Below are 24,764 nucleotides of genomic sequence, written 5' to 3' on the forward strand. Positions count from 1 at the left end.
CTCAAGACATTATCCAACATGCATACTATTTAATTGATAATACTCAATTGGAGCAGAACAAGCAGGAGTGATCAGATGGGTTCAAATATACAAGCTAGGATGTTATTGTTGGAGGGGGAATCTTCAAAGGTGCCATGGCCAGAACATGAACGGGTCATATCGACAAGGACAACTAATAGTATTTATAATATTGGGAAGTGTTTAAAGATACGACAAAATGTCTTATATTATGTTGTTTTTATTTCATCTTGGTAACATGTTGGGTTAAACTAATACCCAACTTGGTTATATGCTTTAATTGATTATAAAAGGTGTGACAAAGTGATGAACTGATGATCAGCTTAGTCACAGAACAGATACAAGCACAGAGAGGAACAGAGATGGCAACGTCAACATGTGTACTTTCCAGCATAAAGTGTTCGACTAATAATCATCCCATCAGTTTTAATGTAGGAAACCTGAAGACTGCGCTCTCAAGTATAGTTAAGGTATTCTATATATATAAACTCAAAATTACTGAAATTCATCCTTCTATGTTATAATAATCATGCGCATCACGAACAATATATAAGTAGAATGGTAGATATATAGTCATAATTTTAGATGATGACAGTCCATGCTTGTTGAGCATTTGAGTATGCATGGCAGCATGGTCGGTGGCTTATTATGGATTTGTACACTTCCATATATTTTCTTTCATCAATAAAGTTCTCCTTCCCAAAAAATACCCTGACAGAAGTTGAAGTACCTATGGGTTTTAATTTGTTAAATGAATGATATGGATTAACCTTTGTAAACTTGTAATAACTAATAAACGAATTTCTTAATGTGTTTATAGTTTGATATGTTTTGTTGTATGATGAGCAGCTATCAGTACAAAAGCTGGAGAACTCAACACTCAAAATTGAAGCTGGTAAAGCTATCAAGGCTGCTTCAACCGCAATGTTAAACACCCTTGTAGATTCCATCTTTGAGTTTGTGGATCAACCCATGCTTCCATATGAGGTATATATATCCACTCTTCGCATGCAAAATAAGAAATTTTATTAATTTTAACTAATTTTTTTTTTATTGTGGACAATACATGAGTGTTGATTATAGACTTATGTCACTTAACTGAAAATGCCTACACAAATTGCTGCAAAAAGTACCCATGATCGAAAACATACCGAACACAAATGCATATCCGGTCATAATTCAACACGAACTGGTAGCGCTCTCCAACAGTAATCCCCCCAATATAATATTGTGAATTGCAGTTTGTGTTGGTGATGTTAGTGTCACCATGTGATTTTAAGTAACTGGAACTAACATGTGAACTAAGGGTTTCATGATTTGTACTCTAATACATGTACGGGGTTGTACGGAGTGCATGCATGTATAAGATCGAGTCAGAAGCCAGTTCGACGAATAGTCGGGGGTCCGGGGGCAGCGCCTCCGGATCCGGGGTTTCCAAAGGGACAGCGCCCCTTTGGCGGGGTCTAGGGGCAGCGCCCCTAGCGGGGTCCAAGGGGCAGAGCCCCTGACTGGGGTCCCGCTGTAATGACAGTAAAACTAATTTTGCATGTGGGAACATAATGGAAAATTCATTTTCTTGAGGGTGATTATGGTAAAACTAACGAAACTCGTTAGTTTTTGGTAACCCTAATCCGGATTAATATTACTTGCTTCCAAAGCAAGTAATGACGGCCCAACCCTAATGAAACCCTAATCGTATTTAGTATATAAACAACTCTTCCTTTCCACAAGACGTACGTTTTTAGCTCTCGTTTTTCATCACAATTCACAGAACCCTTTAGCATAATAGCTTACGTTTTTTATGCCTAGAAACGTAGGTGTCCGCTTGGATTATCCTAAGCTGAATTTCTTGTAACCCAGGCATAAGGTAGAAATATCAGTTCGGAAAGTGATATTACGATCCAAGTTGGTATCCAGATATCCACCTCAAACCCTAATATTCCCAGCAGTTTGGTTATAGACAAGACAGCTATTGAAACTGCTAAATTTAACCGGTTCCAAAATGGATTTAGTATCACCACATTTAATTATTTGATTACCATTAGCTTAATCTGCGCCCGGCGTTTTTTAGCTATTTAGCAAAGGTATATACCAAATTCCTTTTTGTCTAAGTTCAGTCTTTTTACTAAAATAGTGCTACTAGTGGAATTTATTATTCATCAGATGTGGCGCGGCTATTCTTATATATAAATAAATAAATTAGATTTCTCTTATTTTTTTAATTACATTAACTTAATTTTGTAAAATGAAAGAAAAAACCTAATAACATAAAAAGTATTATATTTTGTTTTTTTTTAATTACATTAACTTAATTTTGTAAAATGAAATTAAAAAAAAAAAAAAACTAATAACATAAAAAGTATTATATTTTGTTATTTTCTCCGTTGTAACCACCGAATTTTAACTTGTGTTAAAAAGTTAATAATTTTTGGATAGAAGTTTAGTAGTGAAAATTATGATCGGTAAAGACTGATTTTAACGCATTTTTTGTTTTTTAAAAAAACTATTCAAATCTTCAAAAAATTCCATCACAAACTATTGTAATAAAAATAATTAGATTTCGGCTTTCTTTTTTTTTCGAATGAAAACCCATCCAATTCCGTTTCAGTTTTTTTAGTGTAAAATTTAATTTCATTTTTTTGGGTTAAAAACAATCCCACCTGCAAAAAATCACACTTTAAATAACCATGAATATTTAGCAAAAATTTATCCTAGTCAAAGCAGTTACATTATATATATATATATATATATATATATATATATATATATATATATATATATATATATATATATATATATATATATAATAAAAATCCAACAAAATACCGCATTTGACATCCTTTTCTAATTTGAACAAAAGTACAAAAACATAAAAACACTAGATTTTCTTTGTTATATACTAATAAGTATGTTTGCAATACTTTTTCAAAATAAAAGGGTGAAAGAATTCTCTTTTGTGTTCATTTATTAAACAAGTCCAAAAAAATTGTTGATTTTTATATGATTCATTTATCTTTCGTGTTTCACGATAATCTTAAGGCCCATATGTCGTAAGATCATGAAAGTAACATTTATGGTTTATAACTTAAGACTATCTGCAACTCACACTTCATTTTGTATATCAAAATGAAAAAAAAAAATGATGTAACTAGCATTTCATTTCCAATAATTCTTTATTTTTAAACCAAAAATAATTTCAATTATATCTTTTTTAACTTATAAAGATTGTCCAAAACTCTTGTATACTACTTAGCTTTTAACAAATTTGTATTACAATTTTTATTACAATATTTTATTATATAATATCGTGTTTTAACTTTATAAAATGTCGTATATATTTCAAAAATGTATTTAAATTTTTATAAGAATTTGATACATAAATATTATTTTATTTATGATTAATTAATCTCATTTAATATATAACATCATATTACATATATTGTTTATTATATTTAAATTATAAGTAATAAATTAAAATAAACTTAGTATGTATAAATCTAATATGGGAGAGAATAAAATTGATAATCGAACATTTCATTCAATTTTGATATAAATGAATTGTGTCGTTTCATATTTATTATTATAACTCACTAGGTGTGAGACCCATGTATCACATGAGTTTATTTAAAAAAAAATTAATATAAAATTCAAAATATTTGAGAAGTTTGAATTTATAAAAAAAAGTGAGAAAAATATTGAATTATAAAAATTAAAGTGTTTTTTTTTCTTTTAAAGTTAAAAATAAATAAATAAAGAAAATTAATGAAACTTTAGTTTATTAATTTTAAAATTAAAAGGAAAGTCTATTAATGAAATTGATATGCATTTATTATTAGATTTAAATAATATTTAACATTTAATAAAATATAAAAACCATAAAATGACAAGTTGAATAAAAATTAATTTAAATTACCATAAAATTACATGTGGCAAATTGAAGAGAGTGTGACAAGTGACAAAAAAAAGAACTTTTATTTATTAGAGTAGATTTACATCAAAATGATATAACAAATAGAATAATATCTTTTCTAATAAATGAAAGCTTTTTTTGTCACATGTTATTTTGCCATGAATTATGGCATTTTATGGTGTTTTTTAATTTAATAAAATTCACATTTCATTTTCTTGTAATTATCAATTTTATTTAAAAATGTCACCTAATTATGTATTTATGAGGATTTAAGAATACACGTTCCTTCCAAATATCAATTCCTACATTTAAGGCCATTGAAATCAATTTTTCGTTTATTTTTCTTATTCGATATTATTAACCTAAAATTATGCTATTAATTGGCATTCAAATTCACATACATTCCATTGTTTAAAAAAAAAACTTTCCAGTATATCTATATATGTTATATAGATTTAAAATTATGCTACTAAAATACTTTTTTTTATTTGTCTTAGATTTTTTTGTTCTTTGTTTTCTTATTTTCCAAATAAAATTTGTTTAAACATCTTTTTGAGAATAATAAAATAATAGAAGTTATTAGCAAACTAAATTATTTCATTATAAATATTTTAAATAAAACATTGGTATTACTATGTATGAGTATAGTTTTTTTATATTAAAATTTATATTTTTATAGTACGAAATGATGATTGTATCATTAATCTTAAGTTAAAACACATTGTTGATGTTTTAATATTTACACTTTGATATTTAACTTTTATTTTAATCAACTTGTGTAGTATACGAGTCTTACACCTAATTGAAGATAAATAGAATGAAAACGGGATTGAGATGTCCTTATCTCCCTTCTCATTTTCAACAAATTCATTTACAATCCACATCCATTTAATGTACAATTTTGATGTAAATGAATATTATAACATCAAACGCCAAGATGGACTTAAATTTTGAGTTGTAGATTTTGGACCCTCGTGTTTTGGGTTTAATTATTTTTTGTTTATTTTAGTTGCCTAGTTACAACTTAATCTAATAATTTATATTTATAATACATTGTTATACATTAATTCATAATAAATAATCATAATATAATGTTTATTTAAAAGTGTTTTATAAATATAATATTCTTTTATTCAATAGACGACGCTTTCACAAAAATAAAAAGAAATGTAAGAAATTATGTAATGTTTATTTAAAAGTATGTTATATCTGGGGTCTATAATTATAATTATAGGGCTAAACCATTATATATATATATATATATATATATATATATATATATATATATATATATATATATATATATATATATATATATATATATATATATATATATATATATATATATATATGGGAAAAGTGAATATACCCTTAAAGGTATATAAGCTTAGGTACCCAAACTCACCATAATACGTTGTTTTGTATCATATAATACATTCTAATTATCCAATATTCTTATAGTTTAACTTCTAACTTGATTTACTTCCAAGATTTTTGTAAATTAAACATTTATCTTTCTCTTACATAATTTTCATTTTCATCTACAATATATATAGCCTAATAGGTGTTCAGCAAAAAGATGTGATTTAAGAGAAAAATAATACGGAAATTTCAAATATCTTGAAAATAATCAACTTAGGGTTGAAGTTTAAGAACATTATAATGAATATATCAAACAAAACGACTTATTATGGTGTGTTCGGGTACCTAAGCTTATATACCCTTAAGGGTATATTCACTTTTCCCTATATATATATATATATATATATATATATATATATATATATATATATATATATATATATATATATATATATATTACCAAAATCGGGTTTGTGAGGAGTATCACTATTCATTTCAACTTTTATTTTTATCTGTGGATTGTGCTGTGGTGTCATTTTCTTTGTCTATGATTTTACCACGATTTATATTTATTTTTTCTATTTCCAAATCCAAGTTTACTAAAACCAAATCATGTTATATATTGTCAAGCATTCATTATTAAATGTAAAACAATAGTTTTTGGAAATAACCATTTAGGTTCTGGTCATAGAAAATTTTCATATTTATAATCTTTTCCCCTCAATTAATTTTTATTTAACAGTTTTCACCCCTCATAATTTTAAAGTTAAATTATTGGTATTTTATACATTACGATTTGATCCCTTATTATATTTTAAAGTTATACTTTGACCCCTTACATATTTTTTTAATAATCTTTTTTTATCAATTTCTTTATGATACAATTTCAAGTCTTGTTTTCGTCGGCTTCCTCCTTACATAATTATTTGTTTTCAAGTTTTATTTTTATAATTTTTGTGCTACACTTTATATGGTTTAATCGTCTCTGTGGTATGTATAGTGTCGATCTGCATTTTTAACATACTGAGACTTCCGCAGCATCGCACGGACGGTCAAACCCTAGTTTTATACTTATTGATCATAATTGTCCACCGTTTGTTAAATCCTGAACCTTGATTTTTTTTTCATCAAATAGAAAGATCTTTTTTTTTAAACTTCTTAGAAAAATTATGCATTCTTATTTGATTTGGATGGATTCTATAAAATTATTGTAATAAAAATAAAATAATACATGTTTGTTAAAATCTAACTAATAAAAAGAGTTTTGACAAAAAGAATTTATTAAGCATATACCTTTTAATATATTATTTAATAAAATAATATACTAGCTATATTTTATATTTTAATATAAAATATATTAAACATATACTCACAAAATCCCAAGGTGTAAGAGTATCGATCCAAGGTCGGTGCAAACTGATTTGAGGCTCGGGACAAACTTAGAAAAATAAGGTCCTTCACCACACACACACACACATGCACACATACACACACACACACACACATATATATATATATATATATATATATATATATATATATATATATATATATATATATTTAAAAAAATAGAGATCTTAAAATTCAACATCAGCCACATATTTCTCATTTGTCACTCTAACGCTCCAGCGTACCGACAGTAACGAAATATGTATAATCATATATGATTATACATGTTTATACGTATATGCTTAATCATAAATGATTATACATATATGTGTGTTCACAAATTGAATTATCATATATGATTATTACGGTTAGTGGCAGAAGAGGTGGTGGTTGTATAAATGACGGAGGTGGTAGTGGTGGGGTCTGTTGGTGGCAGAGGTGGTGGTAGGGAAGGTAACAGAGGTGAAAGGAACGGGCGGCGCTAAATAATTATTTATGATTATACCTAACTCGTCGTGCTAGTACAGCGGAGGCTTAGAGCAGCATATGTGGTTGAGGTTGAACCTCAAGATCTCTATTTTATTTTGAATCTCGACGGATTCCGTTTATTGGTAAATCACAAACACCTCCTAACCATTCAAAGAATTCAACTATATATGCCTTGACTAATTTCGTAACACATTTAAACTATATATACAATACCGAACATAAATAATTTTAAGGCCTCAAACGTGACGAGGCCAGGGGTCGTCGCTCAACTCCCCCCAATTTCTACAAAATCAGTCTGGTCTGGTTCGGTCCAAATACACATCCTTAATTCATAATATATAAACTAACTTTTGGTAGGGCTTTAATGAGTTGTACCGTATGCACCTAAAGTTATACGGGTCCAATGTGTACAAGAACCGGAAAACTCAGACCTAGACCCGAACCTGGACGAGACTCAACAGGTCCAGTCCAAGGTCCACCAATTTCTCTCAAACTGGTCCGGTTCGATCCAAATGTGCACCCCTAGGCGCTAGGCTAGTCCCACACTATTACTAAATTAATATGTGAGACTTATTTATAAATGTACTAATATATGTATTTCTCAATCAGATTAAAAAATTAAACATTGGGTGTTGGATGAAATAGGGTTTATGTTGGAGATCTAGATACCCATTGGATCATGTGAACACTTTACGAACTGATATTTCTACCTTATGCCTAGGTTGTAAGAAATTCAGCCTACGATAATCCAAGAGGACACCTACGATTCTAGGCATAGAATTCGTAAGCCAAATTATTAAAAGGATTCTATGTTTGTCTGAAGAAAAAGAGAGCTAATAATTTTCGTGTGTATCTTCTCAAAGAGAATACTCATTTATTTATAATAAACGAGATTAGGGTTTGCCTCTTAGGGTTGGTCATCATGGGTTCCTTTGGAAGCAAGACAGGGAAATCTGAATTTTAATAAGGATTTAGGGTTTCCAAAACTAATGAATTTCATCAGTTTTACCATAATCACCCTCAAGAATTTGAACGGGACCTTAGCCAGGGGCTCTGCCCCTTGGACCCCGCTAGGGGCGCTGCCCCTAGACCCCGCCCAAGGGACGCTGCTCCTTTGGAAACCCTGGGCCCAGGGGCGCTGCGAACCGGCTTCTAATTTGATCTTGCACATGCATGCACTCCGCACAACCCCATACATATATTAGAGTACAAATTACGAAGCCCCTTAGCTCATATGTTAGTTCCAACTACATAAAGTGACATGGGGACACTAAAATCATCAACATGCATAGGAGGTACACTCACCCACACAGGGTACAACAAACAATTGAATAAATAAAGACAAAACTGTAAGATTGGTCCCTGTGGTATTCAAAAAACTTTGGATAGGGTCCAAAAAGTTTCCAACTTGCACCGAACGTCTAAAATCAAGGTTTTTCTGGGTTTTTGGTCCTTGATACACTTGAAAAGTCAATTTTACCCTTTTCATTTCTTTTTTCTATTTTATTTATTTATTTTGGTATTTAAATAATTAAAAATCAAAAATAAAATCTCTTTATCTCTCTCTCACACACACAAATATGAATATGAATCTCAAGAACACTCGTTTTTTCCTGAGTTCAAGAACAAGAGCTTCACATTCACGAACCCAGAAATCATTTCTTTCAGATCTGATGAATGCCCTTCACCACCACTTGAATCAATTTCTGCTATGAAATCCAAACCTAAACTTGATCTGAAGCAATTTCTTATCTGAAACTGCTGCGCAAACTTGATCTTAAACACCAGATGAAGATATCAGGTACTGATTTGTGTGTACGTGTGGGTTTTTAAATTATTCCCTAGATGATTAGACAACCATCGAGATGATCAGAGGGGGTATGGGAAAGGAGAAATAGAGGTGGCGACAGATAAGGATTCGAGAGCAAAACCAACGCCCTGAATCACCCATTTCTGCCTCTGTTGGTAGTGAATGTATACCCCTCCGTCAATCTCTTTCCACAGCCATGTCCCCATAACTGATTTTGGGGTGAATCAGATTTTAGAACCTCTAATTGTGAGAAAACATGAGATTGCTTTTTAGGGTTCTTAAGAAGAAAGGGGTGAGAGTTTGACTAGAAATATGTGGAGAGAGAGAGAGAGAATGAGGGACCAATTTCACCAATGATTCTCTATTTTCAATCGACAATTCGCAAAACTAACAATACTTGATAGCGTACCTAACGACAAGAGTTGTGGTTGTGTATGTTCCTTACTTCTCAATTTCTTTAAGGAATCGAAGACGAGATGGTTGTTGAATGAGGCGTGTGATGCAACACTGAGGAGATAAGAATCAGACCATACACAAATGAGACGGTGAAGTGTGAGGTTTGGGACGATATCGGTGGATCGAAGGACTTGCATGGTGGCGGGACATGTATTATGGCTGGAATCGAGCAATTCCTGGATGCTGGCACCATCATAGGTGAAGAACACACATAAAATTGTTTAGAGAGAGAGAGAGGGGGTAGGTGAGATTTTATTTTTTATTTTTAATTATTTAAATACCAAAATAAATAAAGAAAATAGAAAAAAGAAATGAAAAGGGTAAAATCGACTTTTCAAGTGTATCAGGACCAAAAACCCAGAAAAAACCTTGATTTTGGACCTTCGGTGCAAGTTGAAAACTTTTTGGACCCTATCCAAAGTTTTTTGAATACCACAGGGACCAATCTTACAGTTTTGTCATAAATAAATATAGAATTAGCTTTTATAAACCGTAGCATATTGCATAGTGGGAATAGGTTTTATACTAAAAAAATACAAATGTTTATGGGTTATTGAGGTGGCATGATGTTGTAGGTCGTAACAATGGAGCTAATCTAAGCTTTTGATTAGTGTAGAGGTCCAACAATGGAGCTGATCTAAGCTTTTGATTAGTGTAAAGATAAATATTTTGTTAAACTGCCTATGCTCTTCTATCTAGGTGTCATAACTTCAATTTATTTTAAGGAAGTTATATATTTAATTAACAAGGTTCTTTGTGAAAATTATTCATTTGCAGAAAAACTTCGCACCTATTGGGGAGATTGGGGAACTTGTAAAAGTTGATTATCAAGCAGGAAAACTCCCGGAAGATTTTCCAGAGGGCATTTACATTAGAAATGGTGTTACTAGTTAACCTTATATATATATATATATATATATATATATATATATATATATATACACACACACACGTGTACGCACATTATTCTTAATTATTATTATTATATATAACTGTGAACAAATGAAGAAAATACTACTAGGGTTTTATTATTGAATATTAAAATAGTACAATTAAGAAGCATGGCGAACATTGGCCCAAACCAAGAAAGAGTAATCAAGGCCTTCATAAAATTGTCCGTACATGAAACATCGAATTCTTTGTAGTCATTATCACACTCTCATTGTCTCATTGCAAAGGGGTAAGTTGTGAAATATGAACACCCATATATGCAAGTAGACATCATAGCCATAAAATCTCACAAGTAGCGACAACCTTAGCTCGATACTCAAATTTTGTAGATGATCGAGAGACAACATCTTGTTTCTTACTCTTGGATGTAATCAATGAATCTCCAAGAAAAATACAATACACAATCATAGACTTGCAATCATAAACATTGATATCCCAATCAGCATCACTATAGGCACACGTCTCAAAAGAGGAAGTGGAAGGAATTACAAGAATGCGAAATTGAGTACCAAAAAGATATCTTAAAATACGTAGAACTCCTTAATGAACCATAGAAGGAGGAATGAAAAATCAGCTAACCACATTAATTGCAGGAGCAATATCAAGCCTAATGATGGTCAGATTAACCAAAATCCCAATAATTATACGATAAAGACTTGGATAAGACAAGGGAACACCATCGGTTGGTGAATATTTGGCATTACTCTTTAGAGGTGTGTCAATTGTTCTGTTATCTAAAAGTTGTGCGCGTTCAAACAATTCTGAGATATACTTCGTCTGAGATAAAAGATGACCTTTTGGAGATTGTGCATCTTCAATCCTGAAGAAATAATGCAGTAAGCCCAAGACTTGCATAGCAAATTGGTAAGCCAAATCGCGATTCATGGACTCTATACCATAATAATCATCACCATTAATATCCATGTCATCAACATATAAGGAGAGAAGGATCCAACATGCACTTGTGCATCTAACAAACAAAGCAGAATCATGATAGCTAGGTTGAAACCAAGGGAAATAATTACCATATAATTTTTTTTTCAAGTTATGCACGAGGGACTTGTTTGAGACCATATAATGCTTTTTGAAGCCGAAAAAATTCACCAGGACGGTGAGCAATACCTGGTGGAGAAGACATGTATACCTCCTTATGAAGATCTACATTCAAGAATGCATTCGTGACATCCATATGATAAATATTCCATTTTCGAATAGAAGAAACAACTAGCAGAGTGCAAAACGGTAGTTATTATTTTGCAACTAGAACAAAGTCTCTTCATAATCCATACCATACTCTTGTGAATATCCTTTAGCAATAAGTCTAGCTTTGTAATGTTCAGTAAACCCATTAGACTTGGTTTTGATTTTGTATACCCAATGACAACCAATCGTTCCAGGAGGGAGAGGAACCAAATCTCATGTATGAGTCTGATTAAGAGCTTCAAGTTCCTCAACCATAGCGTTCTGACAAAGAGGATCAGAGACAACCTCTTTGTAGGACATTAGTTTAGAGAGTTGGCGTATATTCCCAATAAGGGAGGCAAATTCTGGCGAGTAAGAGGAATATAGAAATTCTAGAAGCTTGGTAGACTTTTAACTACGAGTGGATCTTGATGGTGGGGGATCCTAAGTAATCGTAGGTGTAGGATCAAAAATTAGAGGGATATCTTGAGACGTAGATAGTGATGGATTATAAGCAGTAGTGGGTGTGGGATTAGAAGTTGAAGGGCTATCTAAAGTAGGAGAAACATCATCAATGTTATTGCTAAATGGATCATTAATCCAATGTTATGACTGAGTCACATTATGTGACAGAACATGAATGTTATAGAAAGGGATGTGCTCTAAAAAAGTGTCATATTGATAAAATGTACAATTTTTGACTTGTCGGGTCGTAACACTGATATCTATTTTTACTAATATCGTACCCTAAGAATACACATAGAATAGATTTTAGAGAAAACTTGTTTCATTCTCCATGAGGTCATAAAACAAAGCATGTACACCCAAATACCCACAATGAAGAATAATCAAGAAGTTTTCCATACAGTTTTTCATAAGGAGACATTCTAGAATTGTGTGCAGTGGGAATACGATTAATAACATATGTAGCAGTAAGGACAACTTCTCCCCAAAAAGTACTAAGGACCTGAGAGGAAAAAAGAAACGATCGTGCAGTTTGAACAAGGTGGCAGTGTTTTCTTCCTCCATTACCATTTTTTCGAGGAGTATCAATACATGATAATTGGTGCGTAGTTCCATCATATGCAAGCAATCAAGTAAATTCCTTTGAAGTATATTCCCCTCCCAAATCACAACGGAAGCATTTTATAACAACGGAGTGTTAAGTATTGACTAGGGATCTAAATTCACTATATATGGAGAAAAAGTTAGACATTCCCTTCATAAAATAAACCCATGTATAATGAGTGTAATTGTCTACTAAGGAAACATAGTAAGTGGATCCTCCTTTAGAGGAAACTGGAGAGGGACCCCACACATTAGAATGCACAAGATCAAATGGAGCAACAGAGCGAGTGGCACTTATGTTAAACATTAGAGCAGATAATTTTGCCAATTTGCATCCACAAAAGTCAAAAATATCATGACCAAAAGCACCAATAGAGACAAAAAAAATTTGTAAATGTGAAGCTGGCAAATATTCTAAACGTGAATGTCAAAGATATAAGTCAGAAGACAGATTACTCAAATGAAAAGAAGATAAATAAATACTACTGCTAGTGACATAAGATACTTTGAGTTGATCCAAGACATATACTTCTCCTAATATACGGTCAGTCCCAATCAACCTCTGAGTGAGAATCAAGAACACAAGAAAGAGAATCTAGAAAAAGAAAACTCAATAACCGGATTTAAACAATTGGTTATCTGAAGCAAGATTTAAATCAAGTGTAGGAATATAATACACATCATTAAGAGATATATGATGAGTGACTATAAAACCAACACCTACTATTGGTATAGGTGTAGCACTAATAGACATAGTTGAAAGTGATGATCCATAGGACAAAGAAACAAAGGATGAATACAAAAGTGACATATAATGAGATGCACCAGAATCCAAGATCCATAGAGATGAATGAAAACATTAAGTACTGGATGAGGAAACACCTAAATAAGATATGAATGCAAACATGGTTGCACAATTTGAAAGCAAGGAACTGTTTAAACCGCTTAAGAACTTGAGGAACTAACGTAGAAGATGACGTGGTGGTAGTATGGACATTAGTTTCTACTATATACTGAAATGATCTAGATGATCGATCTTATTGTTGCTTGTCCCTTTTCAGTAACAATGGGAATTAAGACTTCTAATGGTTCTTTAATGTGCACTAAGCACATTCATCAAAAGCAATTTTCCAAATTGGTCTATTCTTTAGAGCTATATTGGCAGTAAACAATCAAACAATAATCAGAAACCAATAATAGACAAACAAATCAAACTCCCGAAACCAATAATGAACATCAACATTCAAGAGAACAACGAAACCTCGTAATTGACAAATACCGACAATAATTAACAAACTAAACTTTAAATAGTAACCAATGACAAAAAAATTGAACAAAAAATCATGGCGTAAACATAATAATCACGGCAAGAAATCGACGAAAAAGGGTATTTCATGGCGCATAATACAAAAATTGGCACGAAAAACAACGAAACAACGACAATCAAAACCCTTAAATGATAAAATCGAACAAAACAATCTAAGAAAAATACATAAACATATTAGAAAATCATACCTAAGATCGCCAAAAATTTTGTGGAATGGCACAACTTCATGTACATTTTGCCCCTAACAATCATAAATGACGAATCGAATATAGCTCTGATACCATGTGAACTAATAAACAACATACTGCTAGAGTTTCATTATTGAATAGTAAAATAGTATAATTACAAAGAAAGGGAAAGACACACACACACACACATATATATATATATATATATATATATGTGTGTGTGTGTGTGTCTTTTCTTTTGATTGTAGTTATACTCTTTTATGATTTAATAATGAAACCCTAATGGTATTATGTACACACACACACACACATATATATATATATATATATATATATATATACACACACACACACACACACTAATTCAGCTAAACCTAACTAATGGGCTAACATTGGCCCAAACTAAGAAATGGCCCCGTAAACTTATTAGGCTAACAATAACATCATCGTAGAAAACATCATGCGTTCAAAAATGTTATTTGGCGTTATGTTGTTTACGTTGACCAGAAAAAGTTTCCCGGCTACACAAATAAATTTGACTAGAGGTAGGCTGGTGGAGTAGGGAAAGGATTATTTTTATGCCACAAGTTAGACAATGGATGTGTGAGGTAGGTTGGTAGTCATTGGAAAGAAGATGAAGCAAGGGGCAGACCAACACAATCAAAGCGTGACTGGTGAAACATGTAGTTGGTTAGGAGGTCATAACGAGTGGGGGTAATTGGCAAAGTAATGCCATGTAAAGGGGTATGCAGGTGGGATGTGGGGATATTTATGGGGACTTATGATTATTATACCATTAAAATTGTTTTGAGTGATGGAAAATAGTTTTTTCATCATCTTATAACTCTATTACTTATGAGAGAACATTTAACCATATTATCTTACATAAGATCACTAGATGCATGCCACGAAATTAATCAATTATACTTTTGCCATATATTATGATTAAGGACTACGATAAGCTCACGAAACATAATCACACGAAAATTAAAGATGCACAGAAAAATAAAAATAAAAAACAGAAGAATGTAATGTAGTTCACTCCATCATAGAAATCGAGTTATGTGTTTTGGATGAACTAGAGAGGTTTTATTAATAATACCCATCACACATGCTTACGACATAAGGGTTAAATTTATACAAGTGACTATTTTTACATAAGTAACTTGACCTAAATTTTGTTGGGGAATACGCCTAATAAAGTTCGCCTACACATGTGGCCTATTGCATGGGCACTGCAACAATACATTGTAGTCACTTATACTACAGTTTGAGTCACCAACACTAAAGTACTTGCATTAAAACTATGCATCATAATGTTTAGACTACAACCATACTACAACCATATACTATAGTGATTCCTTACATACATACTCTATAGTTTCCCCTACAATGTTACTCTACATCCGTGGAATTTAAACGGGAGCCCGTTCTAAGTCTCTATAGTGCCAATGACTTCAAAGGGAAGATCAAACTCCATAAATTAATAATATCATTCTTGGAGGCTGATAAACCAATGTGTTTCCATCCAAGCTCACTATGCATCCCCTATCCATCTCTAGTTTGTTCATTCTTTACGAGGATTGGGAAGATCGGTTGAATCCATACATAATTGTCGACACTACCTTGGTAAACATGTTTGCTAGATTCTTTGTATCAAGGATCTACTTCAAATTGAGAGTACCATTGGTTATCAATTCCATGATAAAGTGATACCTCATATCAATGTGTTTAATTTTGTTATGAAACACCTATTTCTCCAAAGTAAACTACACTTTAGTTATCATAATGCATGACATAGTCTTCTTGTTTCATGTCCAATTATAAACTTTTTCAACTATATAATCTCTTTAGAATATTCTAAAATTCCCATATACTCATTATAGTTGATAAACCAACACTCTTCTAAACTTTGGACTTCAAACTAACGACTTTAACCATAATGGTAAATACATAACATGTTGTGCCTTTCCTCGAATCTGCACAAGCTCCTAGACATGCATCAACGAAAACTTGTAAGAATGCATTTTAATCCTATCTTTTATATCGTGGTATCTTTTTCAAGACAAAATTCAGGTCACACAACAAGTCAACAACATTACCCAAAACTATCCAATTACATGTTTCTTAAACTAAATAAAGACGAACTTTTCCTATTTACCTTATATGTTTATTGTTTATGAATTTTTATTCTCTAATCCCTATATTTTTGAGTCTACACCTTTAACACATAATCATATGATATTGAAACTGGATTCAGGTTCAAATCCCCTATTTGGAGGTTTAAAATTTGCATTATCGGTGTTCGGCAAAACAGACAGCATATGGGTTGAAGGCGAAGGGATGCTTCATGCTCTACATTTCACTAAAGATGCGGAAGGAAATTGGATCTTTTACTACAAAAATAAATATGTGGAAACAGAAACATATAAGATGGAATCGCAAAGAAAGAAACCCGCTTTTCTTCCTGTAACAGAAGGAGATGCTCCAGCTGCATTAGCTGGATCACTTTTCAATGTGGTAAGATTTCCAATTTTTATTAAATGGAATCTCCATCATCTCCAAAAAAAACTAATAGCTAACCATAACCAATGCAATTACGTACCATTTAACCAAGTTTAATGGGAATTTTTTGTTTAGTGACTATACACCCAATGACCTAAACCATAATGAATGAGGGTTCTACCATGACATGTATCTTAGTAGTAAGATACTTAGCACAACATTTTTCCAGCAAAAACATAATTACAAGAAGATTTTGAAAAATATGACAAAAAACAATTAGTAATAAGATACTTAGCACAAGATTTTTCCAGCAAAAACATAATTACAAGAAGATTTTGAAAAATATGACAAAAAAAATCATGATAAGAACTTAAATGTAAATGTATTCCTTAAGCCTATAAGATTACGGATGTAATATTTGACTTGGCGTTGCAGTTGACAAACATTACATAAGTATATTACAAGTAAAACGTTAAACTACAATCATCACACCATTGTTTATCTACTTACTTTATTGTCTGACTTTGACAGTTAAGATTTGGTCATGTCAACAAAATTATGAGCAACACCAATGTTTTTGAGCATGGTGGAAAACACTATTCTATCTCCGAGGACTATTTGCCACAAGAGATTGATCTTATTAGCCTTGAAACTTATAATAGTTGGAACCCCGGTGGAAGTTGGTCTCGACCTTTCACATCACACCCAAAGGTTAGTATATTGGTGCATGATGCTCTATTTTAGCTTTCGACATAATCAACACATAATGGGTCTAATGATTTCAACATTACACTCTTTAAAAGACATGATCACATAAAATTGATTTTTTTATGTAGAAAGCACCAGGAACCGGGGAACTGGTTATAGTAGGGTTTAAGCCATCAAAACCATATTGTTTTGTGGGTGTCATTTCAGGTACTTTAGCAAATAACTAATGATGTATAGCGCTTGGATTATTTATTCTTTTTCTAATAACTTCATATTAATAGTCGATGGAAAAGAACTTGTTCACATATTGAATCTACAACTAGACCATTGCTCGCTTTTTCATGAAGTAGGTGTCACAAAGAGGTGAGTTTCCTCAGTTCTTATTTGTAATTTTGGTTGCATAAATATGACATAATTAAATGCATTTGTTCCGTGTGATGGTCAGGTACAACATACTGGTTGATTCTATGTTTACATTAAGCCCAAAGAGGGTAATGAAAGGAGGCCAGTAAGTACCATTGTGAATATATTTTGTGATGAAAAGTCTTGAAGGAATACTTGGATTGACTACGCTAAATTTAAATCAGAGCAAAATCAATGAAAGAAAAAGAAAATCAGAGAACACACTTACTCTTATTGGGTTATATTTTGGTCTAAAAAAACAAAATACAGACTCTTTTAACTAATAAATACAATATACATGTCCTACATCAAAGGAAATGAAAACTACATGAGGAAACTAAAAAGATAATGATTAATATACTTTTTCAGACCTAAACCACTATCTGTTGGGCTCAACTCGTCAACTTTGGCTTGCTTCTTTCTATTTTCATTTGGGATTAGCTCCAACAACATTTCCACTTATATGCACAAGAATTTGGCACTCTCAACCACACATCCACTTTTTTATGAAGAAATATTAAAAAAATGTTATGAGAAAAAGGAAACATAAAACTTGGTTATTGGTGTTAGGTTATTTAAGTACGAAAGGGGGAGAGATGCAAGGATTGCAGTGATTCCTCGGTATGGTGATGTAGACTCAATTAAGTGGTTTCATATAGAACCTTGTGTTACTTATCACCTAATGAATTGTTTTGAAGATGGGGATGAGGTGCTTATTTTATATTCATGTTATGGTGCCATTAAATTCGCCAATTATTAGTTTCAATAGAAAATATTCAAATTCTTCTTGACACTAACATGATATACAAATTGATTTGTACCACAAAATAGGTTGTTGTAAGAGGATGTAAAGCTAACGCATCCATTCTTCCAGGACCTGATTGGGGAGAGGATAAATTTGAGTGGTTCTCTAGAGGATTTAATTTTAAATATGTTGACAAAAATGATGGGCATGATCATAATACAGAAACAGAACATGGAATGTTGTTTACTAATGTTAGGGAATGGAGATTGAACATGAAGACCATGGAGGTAAAGGAGAGAAATGTAACTGGAACAAAATACTCAATGGACTTCCCAATGATCAATGCAGATTTTACAGGTCTTAACCATAAATATGGATACACCCAGGTTATTGATTCTGTTGCAAGCTCTAACTCAGGTAACTAATTTACAGTTCTCTTACAATTAGCATGGATCATAATCATATTATTAGTTAAAAAAATATCTCTCTGAAAAACTCTGATCTAAAATGAGTAGACTGGGATCCTGAAAACGTTCAATTTCCCCTCCATTAACGCAATACTGATAATCCATAGAACCACCCACAAATGCAATATTTAAGCTTGAAACCTGCTATAGGTTTGTAAACAAGGAATAAAAATATGTTTCAGGGAGAACCAAATATGGAGGACTAGCAAAATTATGCTTTGGAGAAATGGATGGTGAAGGAAATGTAAAGATGGAGTATCATTGGTTACCAAAAAACAACTTTTGCACAGGATCTACTTTCGTGGCTAAGCCAAAGGCTATAGAGGAAGATGATGGTTGGATTGTTACATTTGCTCATGATGAAGAAAATGACATTTCTTATGTACGTACCATCAAATATCATCCACTACCCTTATGTTACTAGATATCTCAGTATAAATAAACATATGAATTGATGATGTTATCTGTTGATATGTGTTTTTCCTTTGAGGTCACAGGTAATAGTGGTTGATGCTAAAAACCTTGGGCATGAACCTATAGCAAAAATAAACCTTCCTCAACGGGTACCATATGGTCATCATGGATTTTTCTTTTCATCAACATAAACTAGGACTGGAATGTATCAAAGGCATTGGAAGTTATTCTATGAACTTCTCTGAAGGTAGCGGATGATCATGATTAGTACGTACTAGCAATAAAACATTCATTTTGTATATTCTTATAACATATTGAACTATTTACTTTTGATCTTGTGTGATACCAATTTTTATTTGGTGGAATTTATGTAGTATGCCCTATTGGTCTTTCTGCTTTAAAGAGGAAGCCTACATATTTCATTTTCTATGATTTATGGTCTCATCTTTCTCTAGCAGTTCTAATAAGGCTTTAAGATTGGTTCGTTAGTATCCTTCATTTCTAGTGTAACTTAATTTGTGCTCTAAAGGTAATATGTAGTATATAGTATGTAACATGTTTATGTGTTTGTGTTTGTTAGTGATAACAAAATCATTGGATTTATTTTTTTACTTGGTGTATTTGTTTATTTTTGTTGCACAATAATTGTTCGATTAAATACCTATATGAAACATTAGTTACTTATACACGTTTTTTTTTAATCTGATTGAGCCATTTATATGTTTTGCTATCAAGATTATTGTGTTTTGGATACATAATTTGATATCTCATGCTTGGTTTAGTTTGCTTGGATGAGATTAATCAAACATGGAGCCCCATCTTTGTGAAAGGTAAGTTTAATCTTTTTAATGTTTAATAAACCTTCATATGAAAAATAAACGAAAATTAAATTTATTTTTTACTTTACTTTGTTTTTATTAATCAAGTCTTGCATTATTTAGGCATGGTTCATGTTTTGTTCACAAAATAGTAACATTAAGTTGTTTCTTTGAGAGTTATTGAGTTCACTTTACATGATTTGAGTTATGAAGACATGAAGGATGGTTTCTGAAACCATAGTGAAATGCCGGAAGTTATTTATTTGGGTTGTGATTCTTTTTGTTTGAATATTTAACAGAGGAAAATGGTCTTCTTAAGGACTGTCACATCCTCTAGTTATTAAGTTGTTTGATCATCTCATAGATGTGTGGATGCCCAAATCTTTTCTTTATGTTTATAATGATGTTTTCTATTATTTTCCATGATTGAATGGTTTTTGCTAGGTCTTTCGTTATTTATATACATTGATGAAGTCTTTTTGGTGAAATATGTATTCTTATGCTTTTAGAGGTGTTAACCTTGAATCCTTATCACCGAATCATTAGGTAGACTGCCTAGGAAAGACGTTAATAACTTGATTTCCATCTAATTTGTGGATATTATTAAATGGACTGTCGTCTTCTTTTGCAGATAGTAAAACAAATATTATTGTTTAACAGATAAGTCAAACAAATGTTATTGTGATATTCCATTATAAGATGTTTAAGTCGATACAATATATATCTTTATTGCAGTGGTTGGAAATCGATTGGAGAGTATACAAATGGACGTGGATTTAAAATCAATTAGTCTCTGATTAACGGGATTATATATGGAAAATCAATTGAAGAGTATACAAATGAACGAGGGTAAACATATGTCAAGGAGTAGAGTTTAGGCGGGAAAACTCATCTCACGATTAACCACAAGGCGATATGTATCCAATTTATCCTTCTTTATTATATTTTTACTAGATAGTATAAATCATATATAGGGAATGTTATGTCTTTTTCTAACTCCTTATAGAATATGATTTCTCTGATTTAAAGTAGAGGCTATAGTGGATACAAACATATATATATATATATATATATATATATATATATATATATATATATATATATATATATATATATACCTCTTCTAATAAAAGAATCCTTTTTAAGCCACATGGCATCTTTCTACATCATGTTTATGCCACATGGCATTTTTATATGTCATTTTTCAATTCCCGCTCACCCCAAACTTTTTCGATCCCGTCTTTATTACTTCCATGTTCAATCCTAGATATCAGCCCTTTAATCAGTAATATTAACTAAATTTCAATTTTGAATTCTACCTTCTTATTTGAATACCTACAAATCAAGAATCAATTCAACATTTTTTTTTGTAATTTGATAACTACCATGGGAATATATACACTTTGTTTGACGTATTGAATTCAATCCTAATTATCCCATGTCTCTTTCACTCCATTGGACATTAACGGTGCTGAAACCTGTGGGTTTGATTTTGTGTTCACCTATGGCTTCAACGCACTATCTACAGCCACCACCACTCACCCTGTTCTTCATCCTCTTTCAAATTGGTAAGATTGTTTTCAGTTTGTACTTATCTTTTTTAAAGCTTCAACCTTAACCAAAAAATATGTGTTCATGAAATCAAATAAGTTGGTTTAAGAGATTTGAATGTGCACGATAACCGTTTGATAAAATGCCTACATGAATTTAGAGTGTAATTTTACTTTGGGGTTGCTCTATATTGATTATGCAAGTTTCCTAGAGATATCATATTTTTTTCTGGGATTTACATGCTTGAAATTTATAATTAGATTCTTTTTTGAATTAATTTGTGTTGGATATATGTAGTTGTTTTTGAAATAATTATGTATTTTTGCCTAGGAGGATGAAAGGTGGATCAATCTCTTCTCATAGAAGTTCTCCTCACATCAATAAGTTCTTTTTTGTTTCAAATTTAAGAAACTTTTGGTTATTGTGATTTTTTTATGGAGCTAAACATGTGTCCTTTGTCCTTACTATTGATGAATTATGGATTCTTTTTTAATGATTTTTTTAATGATTTTGAAAATATGTGTTCATGAAATCAAATAAGTTGGTTTAAGAGATTTGAATGTGCACGATAACCGTTTGATAAAATGCCTACATGAATTTAGAGTGTAATTTTACTTTGGGGTTGCTCTATATTGATTATGCAAGTTTCCTAGAGATATCATATTTTTTTCTGGGATTTACATGCTTGAAATTTATAATTAGATTCTTTTTTGAATTAATTTGTGTTGGATATATGTAGTTGTTTTTGAAATAATTATGTATTTTTGCCTAGGAGGATGAAAGGTGGATCAATCTCTTTTCATAGAAGTTCTCCTCACATCAATAAGTTCTTTTTTGTTTCAAATTTAAGAAACTTTTGGTTATTGTGATTTTTTTATGGAGCTAAACATGTGTCCTTTGTCCTTACTATTGATGAATTATGGATTCTTTTTTAATGATTTTGAAAAGCAAAACTAAATGTAAGAAAGAGGACAACAATATGCAAGACTAAATCACAAAATGCAAGATTGAATCAGTGACATGGCAGCAAACAAGGTGAAGCATCATACTTTCATCATTTCCATTACACCATTGTACTAAACATGCCTCTTTTATTTTTAGCTTTTTAGTGATTTGAGTAAAATGAACATTACTATATCTGGTTGGATATTTTTGCTGTTTCGACTCATTAGCACTTGACAATAGAGGACATGAGAAAAATGGGGAGTTCTTTTGCTATTCTTTATTAATAGTAACATACTTTCTGAAATGACATCTTTTATAGAAATATATTATAGAAAAAATGTTTTGTTTTTAATTTTGATGTCTATTGCCTGCAATCTACAATTTTACTTTGAAATGATGTAATCTGGTATGAGTCTGATCACTAATGCCATTGTTTTTGTACGACTAGAGGTTTCAATGGGGGAAAAAAAAAAGAGTAATCAGTCTAAATGTCTGATGTGAGGTAAAAAAAAAAAGAATTTTTGATCCGGTTCAAAGGTAAAAAAAAAATACCAGGTTTGATCAATGACGTGAGTTCAAGTATGATGCAACGTCAAAAAAATGTTTCAAAAATAGCAACGTACTTTTTGACATAACAGTTTTAATAGCAACATACTTTCAATTTTTAAATTTTTTTGATGTCTATTAATAGCAACATACTTTCTAAAAATGGCAGTTTTTATAACAACATACTTTCAAAAAAATGTGTTTTTATTCTTGATGTTTATTTATAGCAACACACTTTCTGAAATGTTAGTTTTAATAGCAACCCTACTTTAAAAAAATTGTTTTACTTTTTATTTTTGACGTCCATTAGTATCAGGTCTAATGCGATTTTTTTAATAATATGTTTTTTTTTTCAAAATATTTATAAAATGGCAATATGGAATTCTACTTTCATGAAATGGCAATCTACGTATGTGATTATGTATTATTGTGTTAATTTCGGGATATTGACAACTTTTCAAATAAGGTTTGTTACCTCTCTAGACGTCACTTAGTCGTCTGGTCTTGCTCAAGTTCCTGCTGCTTCGAGAAAGCATTTTGATGTGGTGGTTTGCATTATCTTTTGGATCCTTTAGAAGTATCATAACAAGTTTATTTTTGGAACAGTGAAGCATAAACGAGATGTAATCTTTTATGATATTGTTTGGTACTCTTACTTTTGCACATTGTAAAGAAGTAAGTCTATAACTTTGTTTTGGGATCGTTAATTAGATAATCATTGTCATGTATCTCTCTTGATTTTCTTTTTGCTCTTTCGTAGAGCTTTTGTTTATATAGTTCCGCCATTCCAAAAAAATAGTATTATCATGTACAATTGTTGGTTTTATTTTGGTCTATTAGATTTTATATTTTATTTACAACATCATGATTTTATCATTAATCTTTGATTAAAGAACATGATGTTTTAAATACTCATATAAAATATAAATTAAAAATAATGATAATAGACTTACAAAAAAAACATCCAATGTTGTATAAAATAATTTTTTTACTGATTTTAAATTTAAGATTATGTTATTTATAATCTTTATGTTATTTCATATTGTCAACCGTGTATCAGACGGGTTATAACCAAGTATATATATATATATATATATATATATATATATATATATATATATATATATATATATATATATATATCCCTATACTAATAAAAGAGTAGCCTTTTGCCATGTGTCACCATATTAGACCTATTAATTAATGTTTTGCCACTTGTCAATTTATTAGTTCTCCATTTTAAATTTATTAGACTCCCTCATTAATGTGATGCTATTTGTCAATGTATTTATTCTCTATTTTAAATTTTAAATTTGAATTTTATATTACTATTTTCATTAATTCACAAATAAAGAATGACTAATACATATTAAAAATTAATTTTACATATTTAATTGAATCAACGATTATAATTTCACATAACTAATAAAAATATCCTTTAAATTAATAATTTATTAAAATAACTAATAATTTTGAGTTTTTACTAAAAAAAGTTTAATTAATTTTATAACCG

General features: G+C 31.0%; 1 protein-coding gene across 1 annotated transcript; it reads left to right on the forward strand.

Annotated features, from left to right (window-relative positions):
* The first annotated feature begins 318 nt into the window (after nt 1-318).
* LOC111917132 (carotenoid 9,10(9',10')-cleavage dioxygenase) lies at nt 319-19,994 on the forward strand. Its single transcript, XM_023912790.3, has 12 exons — nt 319-488; nt 868-1,005; nt 10,212-10,314; nt 16,411-16,670; nt 17,187-17,366; nt 17,492-17,570; nt 17,645-17,726; nt 17,809-17,871; nt 18,336-18,474; nt 18,597-18,927; nt 19,160-19,359; nt 19,475-19,994. Exons 1-12 carry the CDS (start codon nt 333-335, stop codon nt 19,580-19,582), a joined length of 1,839 nt encoding a protein of 612 aa, XP_023768558.2. The 5' UTR covers nt 319-332; the 3' UTR covers nt 19,583-19,994.
* The last annotated feature ends 4,770 nt before the right edge of the window (nt 19,995-24,764 follow it).

The sequence above is a fragment of the Lactuca sativa genome, chromosome 3, assembly GCF_002870075.4.
Source record: "Lactuca sativa cultivar Salinas chromosome 3, Lsat_Salinas_v11, whole genome shotgun sequence".
NCBI lineage: Eukaryota > Viridiplantae > Streptophyta > Magnoliopsida > Asterales > Asteraceae > Lactuca > Lactuca sativa.

What these genes read in the sequence shown, in the direction of transcription:
- LOC111917132 (XM_023912790.3), top strand. Translation starts at nt 333, where the DNA reads ATGATCAGCTTAGTCACAGAACAGATACAAGCACAGAGAGGAACAGAG. An exon ending in CTTTCACATCACACCCAAAG is followed by an intron (nt 17,367 to 17,491) that starts GTTAGTATATTG and finishes TTTTTTATGTAG; the next exon opens with AAAGCACCAGGAACCGGGGA. An exon ending in AGGGTAATGAAAGGAGGCCA is followed by an intron (nt 17,872 to 18,335) that starts GTAAGTACCATT and finishes TATTGGTGTTAG; the next exon opens with GTTATTTAAGTACGAAAGGG.